General features: G+C 42.0%; 1 protein-coding gene across 2 annotated transcripts in view; it reads left to right on the top strand.

Moving 5' to 3' along the window:
• Positions 1-23336, top strand: part of LOC131250770 (DExH-box ATP-dependent RNA helicase DExH6) — a 101679-nt gene that overhangs the window by 36146 nt on the left and 42197 nt on the right. The window contains exons 5-7 of one of the 2 annotated variants that reach the window (XM_058251066.1): positions 3199-3243; positions 19566-19656; positions 19793-19851. In XM_058251066.1, coding sequence (XP_058107049.1) covers positions 3199-3243; positions 19566-19656; positions 19793-19851 — 195 coding nt within the window. The remainder of the gene's footprint in view (positions 1-3198; positions 3244-19565; positions 19657-19792; positions 19852-23336) is intronic. The other variant, XM_058251076.1, reaches the window with a different exon arrangement.

The raw sequence follows: 23336 nt of genomic DNA, 5'->3' as shown, positions 1-23336 counted from the left end.
GAGTTTGAGCTGGGGTTAGCTACTAGTTGAGCCGAGCCGAGCTGTGCCAAGCTCGACTCGGTTCGACTCGTGTACAACTCTAACTGTCGGGCACGAGCTCCTTAGCTTTATGGATGCCAATTCATGATAAAATTAAATTGCCATGCATAAGCATGACAAACAAAAGACAACCTTCGTCACCGATAAAGGACTACTGCTACGAAGTCATGCCCTTTGGATTGAAGAACACTAGGGCGACCTACGAGCGCTTCGTTAATAAGATGTTCGCCAAACAAATCGGTAGCACGATGGAAGTCTACATTGACGACATGCTCGTCAAAAGTACTAATGCAACAGAGCATGTGGAAGACTTGGAGGAAATGTTCATGATCTTGAGAAAGTACCGAATATAATTGAACCCAAATAAGTGCGCCTTCGACATCAACTCGAGCAAATTTCTCAGCTTCCTAGTTAATCGGAGAGGAATAGAGGTGAACCCAGACAAGATCTGAGCCCTTCTGGACATGAACTCCCCCGAGAACTATGAAAGAAATCCAATACCTCACAGGTAGGATAACAACTTTGAACAGGTTCGTCTCTAGAGCAACAGACAGGTGCCTACCGTTCTTCAAGTAACTAAAAGGAAATATAAAGCCGACCTGGACAAGCGATTGCGAGCAAGCCTTTCAACAACTTAAGGAATATCTAGGATCACCTCCGCTACTCTCCAAACCCGAACTGGGAGAACCACTGCTACTGTATTTAGCAATGTCGACCACAACAGTCAGCTCAACCTTAATACGTGAGGTCGAGAACAAACAACTCCTGGTATACTACGTCAGCAAGGCTATGGTTCAGGCCGAGACACAATATCCCGACATAGAAGTGTTGGCGCTGGCACTAATCATATCATCGTGACGCCTTTGACCGTACTTTTAGGCTCACACTATCATTATCCCAACTGATTGGCCGCTTTGCTAGGTGCTTCCAAAGCCCGAAGCATTAGGGCGACTAACGAAGTGGGCGATCAAACTTGGAGAGTTCGATGTCATATATCGACCTCGAGCTACCATCAAAGGACAAGCCGTGGCCGACTTCATTGTCGAGTTCACCTATCCTGTTCCCTCACAGGAGACAGAGAACGAACAAGTAGCCGATTCGTAGTAATGGACCCTCTATGTCGATAGATCATCAAACTCAAAGTGGGGCAGGTCTGATCCTCGTCGCATCCGACGAGATCAGTATACAGTATGCCCTAAGATTCGGATTCCCAACTTCCAACAATGAAGCAGAATATGAGGCACTCCTCGCCGGGCTCATGCTAGCCAAGGTAATAGGAGCTCGAGTCTTGAAAGTTTACAGTGATTCTCAACTCATAGTCAACCAGGTCACCACAAAATGCTAAGCCAGAGGAGAAAAAATGATCGCCTACCTATGAAAAGCGTGAGAATTGCTCAGCGAGTTTTACAAGTGCAAGGTCACCTTGGTTCCTAGGTCGGAAAATTCCAAGGAAGATGCTCTAGCAAACCTGGCTGCAACAGTTGATGACGACCTTGCCAAGACCGTGTTGATCGAGTTCTTACCCGAGCCCAGTATCAGCTAACCCGACCAGAAGGAGGCTCTCCCGATAAACCAATCACTGAGCTGGATGGACTCGATCATAAGCTATTTATGGTAGGGTGAGCTGCCCGACTACAAACTCAAAGCCCACAAAATCAAAAACAGATCAGCTCGGTATATTATATTGGGAGACATACTCTACAAGAGAGGCTTTTCGTTGCCATACTTAAGATGCCTATGACCGGACAAGGTCGAATATGTCCTAAAAGAAATTCACGAAGGCATCTGCGACAATCATTCAGGCCGAATATGCCCACCCAAGTCATGGATCGATGTGATTTTTTGGGCCCACGCCCAAGCAAGGGATGACACATTTGATGGTCATCAACACATTATGGTGACTATGAGGCCTGCAAATAATTCGATGAAAATGTGTATAGTGAAAATGCTTGTATTGAATAATTTCCCTTCTAAATATTTATATGGTGGAGATTGTTTCACCGTTTTCATGAAAATATGGGGCGCGGATTGGGTACTACCCCAACCAAGACCTAGCTAGAGACGGATGCTCCTGTTAGGGGCTTTGTGGGGCTCGTCGTGATGTGTGTGTTTTATCCAAGCCATCCATCCATTTTGAAAGATCATTTTAAGGAGGAAGATCTAAGCCTCGAGTGGAACACATCGCAGGAAGCAGTGGGGATTGAATGCCTACCGCTGAAACCTCTTGGGCGCTAGAGAAATTTTGGATCAAGTTGATATTTATGTTTTCCTTTTAGGTCTATGTGACCTTATGAATAGGATGGATGGCAAACAAATATCGCAGTGGGCCCTAGGAAGGTTTCAACAGTGGGGGTCATTTCACCACTGCTTTCCGTTGTGTGGTCCACTCGAGCCTTCGATCTACCTCCTTTTTGGGCTCATGTCCTAAAATGATCTTTCAAAATGGATGGACGGCTTAGATAAAACACATATATCATGGTGGGCCCCACAATGCCCTTGACAGGACCGCCCATCTCTAGCTAGGTCCTGGTGGGGTTAGTACCCAACCCATGTCCGAAATTATGGGGATGGGAAATGGTATTTCCATGAACATGGCAAATCTTTCATGCTTCCCATTCATGGGAAATATAGTTTCCTTGGAAATATTATTCCTAGGAACTATTTCCTTGGTCCTAAACAGGTCCTAAAAATACTGGCGATTTTTTGACATGATGATGATGATGATCATCATCTCCATCATCTCAGCCTTATTCCAACCAATTGGGCTCTGCTACACTATTCTTGTTCTGCCATCGCCCTCTATTAGGGTCCATCACATGCTCTAGCACGAATTTGGAATGTCATATTGTTAGGATTCATAATTAAAGTTACAGCAAAAGTTTCATGCTGGCTGCTAACCTGATGCAACCCTCGTTTAACCGTGCTTGGGACCAGCAATGAGAGCACAAATTCCCAAGGGTGCTATGTAATAGTCTATGGTATTCCCCATTGAGATGCCTATTTAGTTTCTATAGACATACACTCGTGTACTGTATACTTCATACATGTTGAGTTCATATTTGTTTTACTACATTTTGTAGATTGTTGGTTTGATGGACTTCTTATGTTATTCAATGTCATGCTCTGAGTTCTGTTTATCTGTTTATGTATGGAGAACAGGTGGTGCTGGTATCTGGTGAGACTGGTTGCGGGAAAACAACTCAGGTTACTAGTCCTTTGCTTTGTCTTGTTTATAGTATCTGTAATGTATTCTGCATGAAAAATTAGTGCTTGAAAGGATTTGCAAATGGTATACTTACAAATGCACCATGAACTGCCTCCTAATTTAGATTTTACATGGTTAGACAAATTCTAATCTTGCGGTTGCTTAAACAAAATATACTTTGTTCTTCAGGAAGCAAAAATCTTAGCGAAGCTCCTAAAATGGTTAGAAGTTGAAATGATGTAATAAACAGTACAAGTGCCATCACAAACGCGTTAAAAACATATAATATTTGCATGCATATGCAAAATATATTTGTTCCCTTTGTTTGAAATCCAAGAGTATCTTTTCAAGTATACTTTGGCACCACATTATGTTTTAAGGATTGAAGCTTTTTTTATTTTATTATTTATTTATTTTTTATTATTATGGATGACAATGAGAACAAGTGAAGATGTTCATGTTCCCTCTTTGCCCTTTTAACGACTGTTGTAAATGACATATTGTGTGCATTTCCAGGAGCACCAAAGCTCAGTGATCTTATCTGTTGTAGGGTCTGTTTGGCACACACCATACAACTGTGTGGGTAGTAGTTTCTGGATAAGATTATTTTATCATGATAAAAGTTGTCATGTTAATGGATATATGGTGTTTGGCACTTGGCAGAAATACCAGCCATTCGTATAAGCTTATGTGGACAGTACAAAGCGTTTACTTGATACTTGTTCGCATTACCACGTATGAGCAACTGGTGCAATTTTTGAGTCATGCTCGATATGTAGTTGATTCAGCGGTTTGGATGGTCCAGATTGTGTATATGTACAATTTTCAGCGTGCATGCCCATCAACCTTTTACATGACCAACCATTATAGACTCCATTTTTCCTGAAGTCAGAAGCTTAAGTGTCACTTCCGTAGGCAGAAGGGGTAGGCGTGCAAGGGGTGTGCCTATCCGATGCATTGGACTGTTTTATGTCAATAAGATCCATACTATCCATTAGATGTGCTGCTCCAATTTTTGGCCTTGATCCAAAAAATCAGATCGATCCAAAACTCAGGTGGGCCAAAAAATAGGTAACAATGTAAAATCATTCCAATCCAAATTCATGTAGTGGGGCCTACCTGAGTTATGGAATGGCTTGATTATTGAAGAGTTCCTTCATCTCGTTAAGACGCATCAACAAATTCCTACCTCTATATCTATCTCTGAGATGTTTGGATTTTACCTATCAAATAAAAGCTTGCTCGGGAAGACCTAAATCTTTGGAAATGATTAGTTCAAACCCCCTATTGGTGTCTGCAAGACCAACATATTTTGCTAGAGAACCAGTAAAGACTTCCTTTTCATTTGTTTGGAGCGAAAATGGGATTTGGTTGGGAAATCAAGATCGGAGAGCATGTGGTACCAAAAAACCCAACCAGCGAGTTTTTGTTAATTCAAATTGTTCTCTTGCTTAAACTGCTTAAAATATGTAGAATGAAGTTAGTAATCCATGATTTTGCACGCTTTACATGTTCAATTATAGATCTTGACCTCCGATTTTCGATTTTAGGGAAAATGAAGAAATTCGGGAAAAATCCAAAAATTTTACCCATTTAACTTGCAATTGGAGTGTGGGCAAATCATGTGAGAGTGCTTGGAGGCTGATTTATAGATTGACGAAAGTTTTTTGATTTTTTTGAAAAAAATGTTTTATTAAAAACGAAATAATTTTTTATAAGATATATCAATCAGATGTTATTTGTTCATAATATTTATATATTTATGAGTGTATGTTAATCTTAACATCAACCACACTCATTTATTTATTTTCAGAAATATATTTTTTTTTTTACAATAAAAAATAATTTAGATATATATATATTTTAAAATAAATTCATTTTAAATTGGAAAACTCATTTTCAAGTATATTTTCATACATGTCGTTTATGATTTATAAATGATATGAACTGATTTTGGATATAATTGCATTAGTTTAATCAGATAGTGCATTATTTAAGACCTTATACAAAGGAAACTTATTATGTGTACTTGTTTTTTGTGATCTTTTGAGTCGTGTGTAATAATGTTTTTTTAACATCTCCTGAAATTTTATTGAAAAATTTGACCAATTTCCTAATGTTTCCACAAAACAGTGGTACATTTTTCGATATATGTGATACCGATATATTTTTGTATCCCAAGGGTGCAATACGTGCGTCAATACCGATTCTTAAATCACTTGGGTATGATGCTCGCCGAAGAGGCCCATGACCAACTACTTATCTTGGTGTAGTTAAGCTTTAGGATAAATAAGAGGCTAAAGTGAGGAACTCATTAACTCTCCTTTTATAAGAATGTTGTTTGTTGGCTTTACTTGTTGAAAGTCAACTAAATGGGCCTAATTTAATGCAAAGAAAGCGTGATTTGGTAAATTAGACCATTACATTGAATTAAAATAAAAAAGAAGATGAAAACATGAAAAAAGTGGATGATTTGGGTTTACTTTGCTTCAGTTCATTGAATCTCATTCAAATATTTTGTTTTAACCCTAAAATAGGTGTCTAGTCTAAAATGACTTGTTGAACCTCCTCCATGGTCGAAATGAAAAAAGAAGCAAAAACGAGAGATTTTTTTTTCTTCAAATTTGGGGTGTATATGCATATACTGGATCAATATGAACCTTCTTTCTTTTTTTGTTTTTCTTTTTTTGTTTTTCTTTTTTTTTTTTTTTTTTTTTGTGGTGGGCCGTTTTGGCTTGGTATCGTGTATAGTATCGGGTTGATAGCCTGATACGGGTTCAATACAACTGTATCGGCTGATGCAATACATATATTCAAAAATTCCTTGCCTTGCCACTCATCCATCTCAACATCCTCATCTCCACTCTGTTAATCCTATGAACATGTTGTTCCCTGACTACTCAACATTTTGTCTTATAAAGAATGGTCGGTCTTATGGCTATTCTATAAAATTTCCCCTTTAGTTTCATTGGTATGTTGTGATCATGTTAAAATTCCAGAGGCACATCCACTTATCTACCTAACCATAATTCTATGAGTAACATTTTTCTCAATCTCTCTGTTCTCTTGAATTATTGACCCAAGACATTGAAAATGGTCATTTTAAGGTTCCTCTTGGTCCGCAGTTCTTGCTTTGAATTTACCCCACCCTCGTCTTGTCACTCATAACGATGTCATTTGCAAACACCATAGATCTTGTTTCGTAAATGCCTTCTTAACTCATCCATAGTCAATGCAAAAGGAACTGGTTTAAGGTCACCCTTAATGCAAGCCTATAATAACACATTTGTCTCTCCACTAGTAGTCCTCACATTTGTTACTGCTCCCTCATACATATCCTTAATCATGTCAATATATCCTCTTGCAACTCCTTTCCCAACACCCACTAGATTAACTCTCGAGGGACTTTATCGCATGCTTTCTAAGTCAATAAAGACCATGTGGAGGATAAACAAACTTATTGCAGAGGGCATTCCTCATTTAGTTAAGGGTACTAAGAATGAGTGGAGTAAGTATTATTTTCATGGATATAACTGTAGAGGAATGACGGCTAAGGCGTTGGGCTTTTTGAACAGATATTGCCTTTTGACGTGACACTTTTACAATTTTTTCTTGGGCACAATTGTTGTATGAAAAAATGCACTCTAGCACAAAACATTGCAATACTAGGTAACACACGTCCTTCAACATGTTGTTAGTTCCACACTCTCACTATCTAATGGAAAGTGAGCGTCCAAGGATAACTAATTTCATAAATGTTTTGTCCTTAATTTAGAAGATTCTCGATGCGTTACAACTAGTGTTCGAAATATCGGTATTGTATTACGTATTGCACCCTTGGGATATAGATACGTATCGGTTATCACATGGGATATATCGGTTGTATCGCGTATCGTATCGTTGTTGTTGGAAACATGGGGAAATATTGAGAATTGGTTGAATTTTCAATGAAACTTTAGTGATTGCTAAAAAAGACATCAATGCACACTTATAAGTCAAAACATTACAAAAAATAAGTGCACATAACATATTTTCTTTGTATGGGGTCATAATCTATGTGCTGTCTAACTAATTGATGCATGTATATTTAAAGTATATTCATATAATTTATAAATGTAAGAAGACGTGTGGAAACACAAGCAATACATTCAAAAGCAAAAGAAGAATCACTAGATCAGGTTACACATGTTTGATTTTATGTTTGGATACAAAGATTGCAACTGATTTGCGAGAAATTTGGAAATTTTGATATATTTTTTTTCAATTTTCCGTAACTCAGCCCATCTCCTCCAAATCTCAAAATCGAAGCTCCTGATTCATGAATTTTCATGGATTTGTAACAATTTGACACTAACTTAGCATGATTTACAAAAAAAAAAAGAAAAAGAAAAAGGATTGAAATAAAAAATGCTACTGGATCGAACATGTGGAATATATCCCACTGCTTATGCATTTTGTATCGCACAGGTGGGATACAAGATATATCGTGGGATATATCGGCCGTATCGTCGATACTTAAAACACTGGTTACAACTTACCTGTTTGTTCAAGTATTGTGCAATTTCATCTTGATGCTGTTAATGCGTATTTTTTGATGCATTTTGTTTGTTCGGGGGATTTCATAGGCATTCATAAACGATATAAACAAGTACATAAGGACACAACGCAAAAGAAGACATTTTATTCTAGAGATTTTGAGTTCTTTACATTCCAGGCTATGACTTGGCACAAACCCTTGATTACATCATGTAGAATACTCCTGATTAAAAGGTGAAGAGATCATGTCTTTAGTATAAAGAGATGATTTCTTAGATTGCGCCACACTAATGGTCAAACTACATCTCTGGTGGATTAGGTGGCTCTGACTCATTTAATTCAAGTTCTGGGTTAAACAATCGTTGAGCCTCTAATCGAGCGGTGCAACTCTGGGCTCCACCTTTAGGACAGAGTGTAAGACCCGTAGCCTCGTGAGATCTTCCGTACGCTTCAACTTCGGCACCGGCATGTTCCTGGTGGACTAGATCGACGAGTTTTAATCGTGATCTTAGTTTATTACTCCAACACCCTGAGACTTGTACCCTAGCGACCGCACGGGCGCTTTGATTCCAATGCCACTCGGCATGCCCCTTTGCAACCCCTAGATTAGAAGTTGCAGTTTTGGCACAATCCAAGGTGGGCCGCGCAACGCATGCGAGCCTCACACAAATCCCTAGGTTGCCCAATCAATCAATCCATCAATCTAGCCATCAATCAAGCTATCAATCACTCATCTCTCTCTCTCTCCCCATTAGTCAAAGCAACCCATGCCCCCTCTATCTTTTCTTAATCCCTTCTATGTCCTAAATGTTCTACCACAAATCCCCAAACCCCTCTCAATTCCACACAATTGTTAGCAAGAGAGTAGAGAGATTAAGAGAAAGGAAAGAGATTAGAAAGATTAGGAGAGAGAGAGAGAGAGAGAGAGAGAGAGAGAGAGAGAGAGAGAGAGAGAGAGAGAGAGAGATTAGGAGTGGAGAGGAGCTTGGTGGACCATTCGATCGCCGATTCAAGCCGATCCAACTATTCATCCGTCAATGTGAGTGCATGGGCGGATAAAAACCCCCCATTTCTTTGTATTATCTCATTTTTAGTGGGTCCTTGATCATGTATGGAGTGTCTGGTGGACCCCATAGTGGCAGGGGGCCACCCTAATGGCCGAATCTCCTTCCCTTGCTCTTACTTTCCCATTTGCTTTCCCTTTTCTCTTTTGATGATGTTGTGGGGCCCACAAGTGGGCCACGCTATTTGAGAGCATGCAACGCACGCTATCACAGCGTGGACCACCTTGTGTTGCTCATCGTGATGTTTATTTTCCATCCAACATGTTGATTTGGTCATACAAATTTGGATGGTGGAAGAACCACCAAGATTCGGTTGATCTAAAGCTCCTTGGCCCCACCACGATCTGATCAATCTGATGGATGGAGTGGATTTGTCTAGGTGGACCCCACCACCCTTAAAGATAATAGAAAGAGAGAGGGTAGCAGTGCTGCCACTGGATGCAAACAACGTTAGAGATGCCGCTGCCCAGCAACACCTGCTGCTTGGGTTCTTAGAGGCCATTTAGTGGGCCGCACCATGATGAATATGTTTCATCCACGCAGTCCATTCGCTTCCTCAAATCATTTTAGGCATTGAGCCCAAAAATGAAGCTGATCCATATCTCGAGTGGGCTGTACCATGAGCAGCAAGGGGCTGGGAAGCCCTAACGTCATTGACGTTGCTTGCATGGGGCTGGACTAGTGGGTTCCCACTCTTGGGACCCACTGTGACGTATTTCTTAGATCCATACCATCCATTTGTTTTCTTGGCTCATGTTAGCCGTAGAGCCCAAAAATGAGGCTGATCCAACCATCAGGTGGACCACACTATAGGCGACTGCCCTCACATCTGCACATGCAGACGTGGGGAGTGGTGCCCCCACTCGTGGACCCCACTTTAATGTATATGTTGAATCCATGTCGTCCATCTGATTCTCCAAATCATTTTAGACCATGGGCTGAAAAATGAGGCAGATCCGAGTCTCAAGTGGGCTGCATCGAGGGAATTAATTCCTGCTGTTGAAACCTTCCAAGGCTTTCCTTGGGCCCCCTAATCATCCAAACCAACCTAAGTCAGCGTCCATTGGACCCCACTCGAGCTGGGCAATCCGGTGGACAGGTTGGATCGTCCAAATGGGGCCCACCATGATAGTGACACAAAAAAGAAAGAAAAAAAGAACACCACCAGTAGTGGCGCTGCTGCCAACGTCCAAATGGGCGGATGCCCATTATAGGGCGTGGAGTGGGGCCTACTCGTGGGACCCTCCATGATGTGTATGTTTCATTTGAGCTGTTCATCCATTTTTGCCGAATCATTTTAGGTTAGGGGCTCAAAAATTAGGCCGATCCGAATCCCAGGCAGACCGCACCGAGGGGAGCAGTGGGCAGGGAGTGCTGCTGATTTTGGCAGCACATGGTCCCACTCGTGGGACCCACCTTGATGTTTATGTGCCATCCACACCGTTCATCCTTTTCTTCAAATCATGTCGGGCCAGGGGCGCAAAGTTTAGGCTGATCCGGATCTTAGGTGGGTCGCACCACAGGTGGTGGAAATCATTTGGGTTTAGAGTTTCTGGACTTTGAAATCCAATGGACTTGGGAATTCCCTGGATTTAGAATCCCATGGACTTGGGAATCCCTGAATTTGGGATCCCTTGGTGCATGACTTGGATAGTATGACTCGTGCATTTCGCATCCTGTATGTCATGATCACTTTTACACCTTAGCGATATCTGGCTTGTGGCCTCCACAAACATATCGTGGATGGACGGATTGGGTACCAGAAATATATGTTTTAGCACTTAGGCACTATGGATGTCCATGGGTGGAAGTCTTTAAACCCTTGTGGTACCAGTAGGATGCTTCAACGTCGAGACCGAGTGGATAACATGAGTACTCGAGTGCCAAATACTAGTAGGCCACGTCTCCCACTATGTCGAGGTTCGTTGAAAAGGGGTGTGACCTTATCCGCCCGAGGGTAGGGGGCTGTAAGCTAGGTTGAGTTTGAGCAGCTCGTGAAATGGGTTTGCTATCGATGAGCCGGGTGCGCATTAGCATTTCACTGACGAGGTGGATAGTGAGGTATTTTCCACTCACCTGTTCATGAGCGCGATTTGCGACAACTAGTGTTGGAGTGTACTAGACCCTGGTGATGTTTCCAGTGACTAACTGTTCTGATATGCGGAATAGTTGTGCATTGGCATGTTTGCATTGCATCTTTAGCATACGGCACTTGACCATGTAGGCCTTGCATTCCATAGCCTTGATATGGCCAATGACATTCATGGACTTTGCAGCTTAGCCTTCCATCATCTTTTGCATACTCTGATATCTGTATTATTGTCATATGCATTGTGCACAAACATGCGCACTCTACTGAGCTTTGTAGGAGGCTTATGCGCGTTTGTTTACGCTGCAGGTGATGGTAGGGTGTATCATCAGCATTGAGCTCGGAGCATCAGCCTGATCTTTTGAGTTTTGGTTATATCTTGTATTTCCTTTCTAGCATTGTGCTAAAAGATTTTATTAGTGAATATGTGATAATGATGTTTGGTGACTTCGGTACACTCGTTATACTCCTATAAAAAGAAAAAAAAAATCACCCTGAAAATCCTTATTGTAGGATCCCAGGATCAAAACCTAGCATATGGGAGTTAGGAGCCAAGAATTGGGCACTACAGAGGCTGTCAGCACCAAATTTGGCAGCCGCAAATTTTGTTAGCCCGGTTCCAAGTTTGAGGCGCGACACGGAGACCTGAGTCCAGCTCGAAGATATTGATTTTTCAGTGAGCATGCCATTGATGAGCGTTAGATGGTAGAAGTCCTTAACGTTAGCATAATCCTTGCGAGGGCAGGTTATTCGGTAATGGTTTCTTCTGGATTGCCTGCCAGCCTCAGTAGAAAGGTTGATATCACATGTCTCGTTAATGGGGTTCTTTAGATAACAAGTCATGTGGGGTATGGATGCTATTTCGGGTGTAAGCCTATGGCAACCCTGTAAATAGCCTGGAATGCACGGATGTAGCAAAACTGGCGGTATGACTATTGCTGCTAGAGCATGTGTTGACAAGGCTCCAAGGGTTTGGGTGATAGCGTCGGTGAACGTTAGGATACTCATACCATTGTAACCCGTGAGATGTTGTGACTACTCCGTGTTATTGAGATCCCCCACCATATGCTCGATGTGCACATAAGGAGTGATATGAGCTTGACGGGAATTCCGACAAACTCTTGGAAGTGGTAGGGTAGTGTTCGCTAAGTAAGCGACGCGGGAGCCTGGGAAGCTGTCGCAGGGATTTGGGGGATTGCCGCGGTAGAGTTGAGGTTGCCGTGCCGTACGACTCAGTCGCTGTAGGTAATGTTGTGGTCGCTGCGGGAGACTAGCGGGTTGCCACGCAGGAGGAGAAAACTACCGCAGGGGAACCATGGTCACCATGGGTGACCGACTGGCTGCCACGTGTGGGAGATGGTTGCCGTGGGGGCTGGCGGGCTACCGTGCATAGGGAGACTATTGGCGTGGAGGAGCCATGGCTGTCGCGCCATGTAACATGGCTGCCGTGAGGGACACTATGACCGCCGCGGGACTTGCCAGGTTGCCACGCGCCTTGCACGACACTTTGCCCTTACCTCTTTCAATTTCCATTATAGGGGTTCCGTTTGGCCGGGAATTGGCTTGTCGCGCCGGACTTCTCAGTGGGGCAATCACGCCACGTCGGAGATGTTCCGGCAGATCGTTTTTTGGCGTTGCTGGGTGCCGAAAAGCTTCTCACTTGCCGCTGGCCGGATTTTGGGTTTTGGGTGACGAAGTTTGGGATTCCAGTGATGGAGTTTGGACTTCCGGCGAGATCCTTCTACTCTTTCTTCTTATCCAACAGTCCAAAAAGCTCATGCTTCAAAACAGAATGGGCTATTTATAGGTGATAATGTCGGTGGATGAAGATGAATGGTAGCCTACCACATGGCGTGCCGCGCAGGACGCTTAGGGTGTTGCAAGGTGGATGGCGTAGTGGCCGCACACCTTACGTGACGCTTAATGTGGCGTTGTGGCAGGGCGTCAAGGGGCCTTTTGCCCATTTAGTGCGGCGGCAACTTGGTTTGCATGTCCCCCTACGCGTCACCCAACCGTGCTCCCTTTACCTCTTCCTTGATGCGCGATAGCTGGGGGTCTTGCGCATCGCCCAACACGTCAGCTAGCGTGGCCTTCATTCCATCCTCCGCTCTTGCGATCTTCCTCCGGCCTGGTTGCGAGTTACCCTAGGTGTCACCCATGCCCCTAGTGCGTCAATTTAAGGCCCTAATAGAAGTATTAGACAATGCTTTACTCGAATTACCAACATTTTCACTTAGGCTTAGCATTGCACATTGGCAAACCAATTATGGGATCTGAATAGTTCATTTAGTGGATCCCACCTTGGACGAGTGATGGGCCTAAAATCTCACCCATCCAATTGGTAGACTTATTTGTATTGCATATGGATCATTGGTATATTTCTTTCAATAGTTCATTTAAAAGGCAATTATATGACGACTAGGATTTTTGAACCAAGTGGTCTTTACTTAACATCCACTATCCATGGTAGGGGCCATTAGGTTAGAAGTTTGCCACTTAAAAGGTGCCCCATCTGAATGGAATTTGGCTTGATGAAAGTTTTGGTGATTCTGGCTTGAGTTTCTTGCTTCGACCTTATATGTTTCTTTGGATGTAATGATGTATCAAGCATCAATTGCTACTTTATGCATCTATTTTTTGAAGCATCCATTCGAGGCTTAAGCACTTTGTTTAAGTTATTCTATTTGATTGTCTTTGCTTAATTTGCATTGTCATTTTCTACTTGTAGGTTTTTGTGCGTATGATGTTAACGTCTTCACATTTCTTTAAACAATAATACTAATGCCCTTAGATGTGTATGGGTTCTTAGACTGGGTCCATAAGCATCTCTTGATGGACCCACCCATGGGCTGTGTCAAGTTCATTTGGTCCAATGGCACGGAGTGACCGACCATGTTGAAGCTTGATAGGTTCTTGGGTGGAGAGGTTCCCCTTGGTGGTCCAAGGGGGCCTCCCTAGGTTAGTGTCCGATCATTGCCTGATCCCCTTAGAAGTTGTCGAAGAGAATTGGGCCCCCTTGCCCTCTGCTTCGAGCTAGCGTGGCTTGAAGTGAAGGGATTCCAAGATCTAGTTTAGAGCTTGGGGTCTTCCTTTGAGGTGAAAGGTTTTGCCTAGCTTTAGACTCTTTTAAAAGCTTAAATTGTTGAAGGAGAAGCTTAAGGTGTGGAAGAAGGAGGTGTTTGGGTTGCAAACGTAAGAATGGACCTCATTTTACAGGAGATTCAGGAACTGTATGTTAAAGAAGAGGGTGGGGCACTGTCGGCCAACGAGCAAGCCGCCAAGGAAAAGCTCACTGCTGTGTATGGACTCTGGTTAAAAGAGGAGGAAATCGAATGACATCAGTGATTGAGGGCAACATGGTTGAAAGTGGGGAGTAAATATATGAAAATTCCATGGGATAGCTAGTGCTCGGGCCAGATCTAATAGAACATGCAACTTGCTGGTGGAAGGTAAATGGATCGTCAACAACCTCAAATCTGTGACGCCTCTGTCAATTTCTAGTCAGACCTCCTTGTGGAAGAGAAATGGCTATGGTAGAGTCTTAACAAATTGGATTTCAATAAACTCTTGGATAAGGAGGTTGGCACTCTCGAGTGTCTCTCCCTAGAGTCGAAAGTCAAAAGCTATAGTGGAGGCGCCTAGCAGGGACAAAGCCTTGGGGTTGGACGGGTTTCCCCAAGCCTTCTTCCAAGTCGTATGGGAGTTGGTAAAGGCAGACTTGATTAGCTTCATGTTCAAGTAATTCGATTCATGCCACATGACGTCTGAGATGGGGAACTCCATAGTTGTTATTTCAAAAGTCAAGGGGTTTGAATGTTTGAAGGACTTCAGTCCCACCAACCTCATCAATATCTGCTACAAGATCCTCATTAAGATTCTCACTCAACGTTTCCGGTCTATCCCGTCGAAGGTGATCTCCTCCTCTTAGGGTGGGTTCGTCTTTCTGTAGGTCTATCTCACCAAAGGTGATCTCTTCTCATAACGCATTCATCTTTGGCAGGCAGATCCTGGATAGTGTGCTTGTAGTCCATGGACTTGTGTCACTGGGCGGTAGGAAAGGCATCATCTACAAATTGGACCCAGAGAAAGCTTTTAATCATGTCAATTGAAATTTCTTTGATTATATGCTGGATTGAGTGATGCAGGACATGAAAATAAATATGATATGCAAGATCTCAGGCTTTAGATTATACTAATTTAGAGACAATCACATAAAATTCCACATCCCACACAAAAATTCAAACATTCAAGCAAGGGGAATCTGTGTGGGTCCAGGCCTACACAGGCTAGGGCTAGATCAGTAAAATTATGGACCAAACGATACTCAAAAGGAAGTAAAAATCATCCACACATGCACAAAAATCAGTCCCTAATCCAAGGGATTCACCAATTCCAATTCAGAGAACCCTAGGGTAAGAAAATGGGCAAATAAATTGAAAGCAATGCAATCTAGGGTTAGGGTTAGGGAAAATAGGTATGAGAGGAGTAAAATAGGTAGGAAATCTGAACCTGGAGACAATCCCCGTGCGCGGACAGCAGGCCAAGCTTGTCGCACGTGCACAGGGGTTTGGTCGCACGTGCTAGGGGGCGCCGAACGCAGAAAGCTCCTCCTTGGCTCTGGTCGGCTAGGGGAGGGCTTCCAAACCCCAAAGTTTTGTGTTGATCGGATGTGCGATCTGTGCATGGTGCTCTGCCGAAGTTCCAGCCCTCCTGTGGGGCTGGAATCTCGAATTCTACTATAAAGAGGAAAACTGTTGTAATAAAGGACAAATTTGAAGCGCGGATGGTGGTAGGAGATGACAAATAGAGATGGTAGAGGATGAGGGCGAATCGGGATCGATGTGGCTTCGCACCACGATAGTTAGTCCTTCGATGAAGGGAGGGCTTCGCACCCATTTGAATTTCCACAACTCGAGAACTCAGAGGAGTAGAAAAACGCAGAATTCTTATTAAGCTTCAATGAGGAAAAAAAACCTACAAGGGGTGCCTATTTATAGGAAAACCCTATACCCTAAAACTCACGCCATGTGCGCAACCTATTATTTGGCAATGAAGTAAACAAAAATAAAAACTATTCAAAGAAATCTAAACCGTCCATGATACTCTAAATAACATTAATAAGCGAAACCTAAAATATGATATTAATCAGACTAGTGGGCCATGATCATGAGATCCCATGATGGATTTTACTTGACTATCAGGCATACTCCAACGAACCAAAACTCTGTCTTTTAGCTAGGAGGCCCTCCTTGGACATCGTCATCAATCCAGATCGACGGTGGGGTCCTCCTTGTGTATATGCGTGCGTGCGTGTGCGTGTGAGCGTGATGTCCCCATCATTGGGTGGGGGGTGAGTCTTGGTGGAGGCAATAGATTCAAACTTGCATTTTTGCTGCCCAATTCTCGGTTCTAATCAATAGTTTCCCTTTCAGCTTCTTGAAGGCCATGAGGGGGCTTTCGGAGGAGGATCCCCTGCCAAGGTGTTCTGTATCTGTTACGATACGACCATAAAGGCCGATACATATAGGTAACGGCCGTGATTGTAATGCGATAAGGTGGTGAAATGGGGTAGTTGGGTTTTTTGGAACATATCAGCCATTTTGGGGCATAACGATCATTACCCCTATAATGGTTGAAAAATGACCACTTTTTTTTTTTTCTACTTAAATCCATTTCTCCTCATTTTTTCGCTTTTCTTATTTTGAAAGCTTTTTTAGATTATTTTATAACAGATTTCGACTATTCTTACTATAGTTTTTAGGATTAAAATCGTAGATTGAAGCAAATTGGGATAATAGAAGCACTGAGGGCCATTTTTTCAAAAAATCGAAAAAGTAGTATTTATGTATTTTTTCCTATTTCTAATTGTAATGCTTGATTGGGATGTGTAAATATTAGAGAAACATAACCATGTTCATTAATTAACCAGACAACGAGATACAACACTCTCACCAAAGAGTGAACTGTTATGCTACCATAAGCATGTTCAAACAAAAAAAATGAATATATATTTGGAATATTTACATTATTATGAATTTTTTAAATATTTTTTTTTTCTAGAAATTTTTAGGCTAAAAAAAATTTCAACTAATATGGGGGTTGTAACGGTTGTTACGCCCCCGTATCGGCTGTTATGGCCAATACCTGTATCGGTAACGATGGTGATAGTTACGGCCACCGTTGCCGATATGGAATACCTTGTCCCTTGCCCTCCTTTCGTTTCATGGTTGTCTCAAAAGCCCACAGAAGAATTTTGAGCAAAGGCCGGACATTGGGGTATTTTGGAGGATTCCAGGTGGAAAATGTTGATTTGCCAATATCCCACCTTTAATTTGTAGATGATTCCCTATCTTCTGTGAAGCTAGTGAGCCAATGGTGGATAACCCTTGAAAGATCATTAGATGCTTTGAGGTAGTCTCCGGGTTGAAGGTCAATATCTCCAAAAGTGAGATCCTTGTCATTCATAGTGGAATCCTTGTCTTTGGCTGCTGGGCTAGTTCCTTCCTCTCTTGTACCTTAGCCTCCCCCTTCACATGGAAAAACTAGCCAAGCATTGTGACATAGGGTTGTTGAAAAGATGGAGAAGAATCTCTCGCTTTGGAAGAGTGGACACCTTCCTTTAGGGGCCAAATCACCCTCATCAAGGCTGCTTTGTTGAATCTTCTCTTATACTTCATGTCTCTTTAAGCTTTTCGAGGAAGGAGTCGCAAATATCAAGCGTCTGGAGGATGTCAATGTCGCCTCACTGGGCTAGTGGGGGTGGAGATTTGGGTCAGAAGAGTACAACCTTTGGAGGGCTGTCATTGTTGGCAAATATAGGTCTTTAGCGGAGGATGGTGGACTAAGGACCCCTCCCCCTATAGAGCATCTAGCCTTTGGAAGTTTATAGCTCGTTCAATGTGCATAGTCTTGGAGGGAGTCGGCTTGTTCGTTAAGAACGGGTATCGGATTCAATTTTGGGATGACCGATGGCTTGAAGATTTTCCTCTTAAAACGGAGTTTCCTAGTCTCGCTAGTCTCTCTGTCTCCGTGGACATCTCCATAGCTCAATGTTTCCCCAATGGCGTCTGGCTCCTGCCTTGTACTCTGAATCTTTCTGATTTTGAGGGGGATGATCTGGTTCGTCTCTTCTCACATCTTCGAGGGAATTGTCCTTCACCGGGCGAAAGAGATTTGCTGGTCTGGGATAGGTAGGGGATCTTCTCTATTCGGTCTTTCTTTGACTTGATTTCCCAGTCTAGTTCTGGTGCAAGTTGTCGCTACACCGGCCCCATTTGGCACTACAGTGCTCCCACCAAGGTTGCTGCTTTTGCTTGGCTCGTTGGTAGAAACAGAGTGCTCACTGTAGATTACTTGTGTAAGAGAGTTATGATGACTCTAACATTTGCCTCTTGTGCATGGATAATGCCAAATCGGTTGACCATCTCTTTATTCACTGTCCTTTTGCTTGGGGAGAGTGGTTTGGTCTCCTTGATTCCTTAAAAGTCTCTTGGGTGCCTCTTTCTCACTTGGCATGCCCTTAACCCTTGGAAGAAAGCTTCATCTGGGTGGTGCCTTACCTTGCTTATGGGTCTATGGTCCTTCGGGAAGAGAGGAATAACCGATGCTTATGCAATCAATGTGGTTCCCTATCAGATGTTCTAAGGGCGTGTTTGGGCAGTGGGATTAGAAGGGATTAGGTGGGATGGGATTCATCTGGTCCTATGCCAATTCCACTCCATGTTTGGGAAGAATGGAATTAGGTGGGAATTAGATTAGATGGAATTGCATTGGGTCCTGTGCCAATTTCACTCAATTTTAGCAAGTTGTGTAGGTCCCACCATGATGTGTGGGTTATATCCACACCGTCCACCCATTTTTCGAGATTATTTTAGAGCATGGGCCAAAAAATCAAGTAAATCTAAAGCTCAAGTGGACCCCACCATAGAAAGCAACGGGGATTGAATACTTACCGTTGAAAACTTCTTTGGGGCCACATAAGTTTTGGATCTACCTCATTTTTAGGCCCATGCCATAAAATAAGGTTACAAAATAAATGAACGGTTTAGATATAACACGTGTGTTATTCTCAGTAATTTCAAATGATGGTGGGTATATCCATTCACTGTACCACCGTATTACCAACAAAGCACGGAATTAATCTTATCCCCTGGCAACAGGGGACAATCCCTGCCATGGGTAATAATTATGTTTTTTGAATCCCATCCCACCTAATCCCTTCTAATCCCACCGCCCAAACACGCCCTAAGGAAGGCTAATATGTTCATCAGGGATTTGTTGATCCGACTCTTCTGGTCCATGCTCCTATCTGGCTCTTGCTAGCATTTTGTATTGTTTTTTGCCTTTTGGCTGTTTTAATAAAATTCATTGCTTCTCAAAAAAATAAAAAAATGATAAAAAAATATTTCTTGAGCATTATGTTCCTAGCATGGAGTTTTAGTGGACCATCAGCAAACCATCTTTGTTAACTTGCTTGTATTTTGTCAAATATCAGGGACGCGCTTATGATGCTTCATGCAATTATTATTAATTTTAAAATGGTTACTTTACGATTATTGCTTGTGGAGTAGTGTTTGTTCCTTATCAGATTTATTTTTACATGTTGGTTCTTTATTTTTGGGAACATAATCAGGTACCTCAATTTCTGTTGGACCATATGTGGGGTAAGGGTGAGACATGTAAGGTTGTATGCACACAGCCTCGGCGTATATCAGCTATATCAGGTTCCTGCTATATAACCATATCGTCTAAGTTCATGATCCTTCTCTTTCCATTCCTTTCCTTTCTTTCTTTCTTTTGTGCGTGTGCTTTTATAGTTGCTGCAAGCCTGCTTTTCATGATTGGATATATGTTGTGTAGTTGCTGAGAGAATCTCATATGAAAGAGGAGAAGATGTTGGAGATAGTGTTGGATACAAGGTATTATAATATATTTTACTGTATAAACATAGTGATTCTTTTGATTCTTTTATTTTATTTTTTATTTTTTTGATGAAGAAAATATCGAGGGAAGCATTTCAGAAATTTCTGTTTAAAGGTGTTTGGTTTGTATTTTAATTTTATGCACAACATAATAGGCTTGACTCTTTATGTTCTCATCTATTTTATAGCAATATTGTCTATATTTGCAAATGATGTTGGAGCTAGGAGTTAAATGAAGATTATTCTGTTCTCAAATCAGAAGTTGCATGCATTGGAGCCTTACTGACATATTAGAAGTAATGAGAACTGTTGACACTCTAGCAGACATGACCATCGACGTGCAGGCACAGAGCAACAGTACATATAACCTACATGTAAACCACTCCAAACTGTTCTAATGATGGGGCCTTGTGTAGATGGGTCATACTTCAAATTTCACACTAAAGCATCATTATAATTGTCTGATTGGTAGCCGACTAATCATTTACGATCAGATGTGCTTTGTTTTTGCACGTGCTCCCTTTTGTATGCTTTGGGGCATTTGGAAAGGAACAGGGGCATCTTTGATGAATAAGGTGGCTAAAACAGCAGTTTTGGCTACAAGAAAGTGTTATCTAGTTTGTTGGGTGTGTCAATATCAGAGATCATTTTTAACTGGCTGTTGACGTGTCATTGAGAAAATTTCTTTTGTCAAAGATGGGATCTGCATCTGGTGGGAGTGAGGAAATTGATTTCTTCTTCTTATTATTATTTAATTGGCCTCTGGTGGGAGTGTGGAAACTGAATGACAATGGAGTCTCCTCAATGTGTGTCCTTGCAGAGGCATTCTTGGAGATTTGGATGGATATGTAAAGACTTGTGTGTTTTTGGGTCTGGCGGAGGCAGGTGATCATCTGTGTACAAAGGCTAGGACCCTTCTCAAGGGTCTTAGTATCTTTTCCTCTAATGGTTAACTTATTTGTGGAGACGACCTCAAGAAAATTCTTGAAATGGGCTTCTACCAATTAAGGAGACCTTGGAGATTGGCATTTATGTTAGCTAGATTAAGAATAATGCCTCTAAGGTTAATCATATAGTTTTCCATGGTCTCAGCTCTCTAGTGTTTCTAGTGTTGTTGCCAACACCCTTGCTAAGGAAGGTATTTGGCAGTTGGTGACACTCATCCGGGATTCTAGTCCTTTGATGCAATTAACTTCCCTTTTGTTTTAGGACCTGTTTGGATTCATGGAAAGGAAACATTGTTTCCAATGAAACTAACATTCTGTTGTTTGTCAACCATTTCTTTGTGGAATTTGTAGGAAACATCTTTTCCTTATTTGTATATTTGCTAGAAAATAAACAAATTTATTTTCACACCTCCACCCATATGAAAGTTATTTTTCCTCGATGGGAGGAAAATAGTTTTTCTCAATGGTTAAACCCAAATGTGTCACCATCCATCTTCAATCACTTCACATGTGCCACATGTGCCATATGATCCGTTGTCCATCTTTCATTATGCCCCACACATGCCACTATGCCACATGTTCCACCATCCATCTTCTCTTGCACCCCAATGTGCAAATCATCTTCTCTTGCGTCCTACATGTGCTAATGTGTCATATTTACTACCATTCATCTTCTCACTGGGCCACACATGTGAAGCACCTCACATGCACCAATGTGCCACTTGTGGCATCGTGAATCTTCAATTGCTTATGCCACATGTGCCAATGGTGCCAATGTGCACAAGTTTTGCCATCCAGCTTCTAGTGCCCACATGTGCCAAATGTGTCGGTGTGTGTCTTGTGCTACATGTGCCACCATTTAGCTTCAAGAGCCTCACGTGTGCCTTGTGCGCCTTCCAGCTCCCACATGCTGTGCCCGTCAAATGTGCATTGTCAATCTTCAAGCATCTTAAATGTGCCATATGTGCCAATTTGGCATATGCCAATGACTATGAAGCTTTTTCCATTTTTTTTTTTTTGCTGTTCAACAAATTCGAAAATAGATCCTAAATTTCCAGGAATATCTTCTTGAAAAACAAACAAGGAAAACAACGTTTACTTTCCCACAGTTTCCTGAAAATAAGGTTTCCCATGAAACATTACTTTCCTATGCTTTCCCCGAATCAAAATAGGCCCTTAATGAAGTTGCACTTGAAAGAAGGAAAAAAGATTGGTGACAAAAAAAAAAGTATGATTGAAGTGAAAATAGTCAATGATCCAAATTCAACAAACAAATACGCACTAATACAAGGTTAGGATTATCTAATAAATCTGATTCTAATAATATGATCCAACTAAAGTGGGTTTGTGGGTGCTTTGGATTGTGGTACATGTAGTTATGTACACTGAGCTGTTCATTTGTAGTGTGTATGTGTGTGTGCGCATGTCGTCATTGTTTGTTAGTGTAGTAAATAACCCCATTTTTATGTGTAATAAATGACACACACAAAAAGGTTCACGTTGCTAGGTAACTTTTTTGCCACAATTGTGTTGCAAATTAATGCAAGGGCATTTTCATACTGGGCTCGAGTGGGGTGGCTTGTGGGATGTGGGGACACACTTGGGGTAGGCGGCCTGCGTATGGTGGGCCCCCACCTGTGTGAGGTGGGTGGCTTGTGTGATGCAAACCCATGTGATGTGGGGCCCACGAGGGGAGTTTGTTCGAGGACCTAACCCATGGGATGTGGGGCCTGGGCTATGAAATAAAGGGATTGATTTGCCGCGCTCTATCAATTCGAGCTTTTAGAGCAAATGGTTAGTTGTCCTGCATAAAAAATGGTGACTAAGATATGATTTTTTTGGGGTCAATATAGTGTTTCCATGACATCCAACCCATCCATAAGGTGTACCCTACCATGATTATGGGACACTCCAAATTCAGACTAATCCACTCATCAGGTGGGCGACGCCATATAAAACAAGGTAGAACTTCCCAAACCCTCTAAATTCAAGTTATGTCCCACTTGATGATTTTGTTGGCTTGATTTTTTGGGTCATCCCATCATCATGGTGAGGGCACCTGTGGGAGTTGGATTTCACAACATACCAAGTGGTCCCTAACACCCAATTTTGGAGGATTGTGGGCGATTTGCGTTGTTGTATGGCCTATTGGATAATCGAATCAAGTTTATTGTTGGGTTAGGCGGCTAGCTAATTGTAGAATTATAGATTAAAGTGAGAATAAGAGGAGAAGAAAAGGGAGGAGAAATTGGGAGAAGAAAGGAAAGGTAATTGGGGTTGGACGGCCACCCTCTCCCCTTTATATTAATTCAAAAAATCAATATGATAAAGATACACTTAATAATAAAAGCATACCCTACACGTCCCAGACAAATAAACAACTAATAAAAAGAAATAATTAAAAACAAAGTCAATGTGGGTCATATAATGGGTTCAGTGTTTTAAATAGCGGTAGCGTGATGCGTAGTGCTCAACCCACTATATAGCGTGTAGCATAAGCGTCTATTTTTTAATTTAAAAATAGGACAGATATAA

This window comes from Magnolia sinica, chromosome 1, assembly GCF_029962835.1.
Source record: "Magnolia sinica isolate HGM2019 chromosome 1, MsV1, whole genome shotgun sequence".
NCBI classification, from domain to species: domain Eukaryota; kingdom Viridiplantae; phylum Streptophyta; class Magnoliopsida; order Magnoliales; family Magnoliaceae; genus Magnolia; species Magnolia sinica.
The sequence above is the reverse complement of the archived record's forward strand: the minus strand, read 5'-3'. Positions and strand labels throughout refer to the sequence as shown.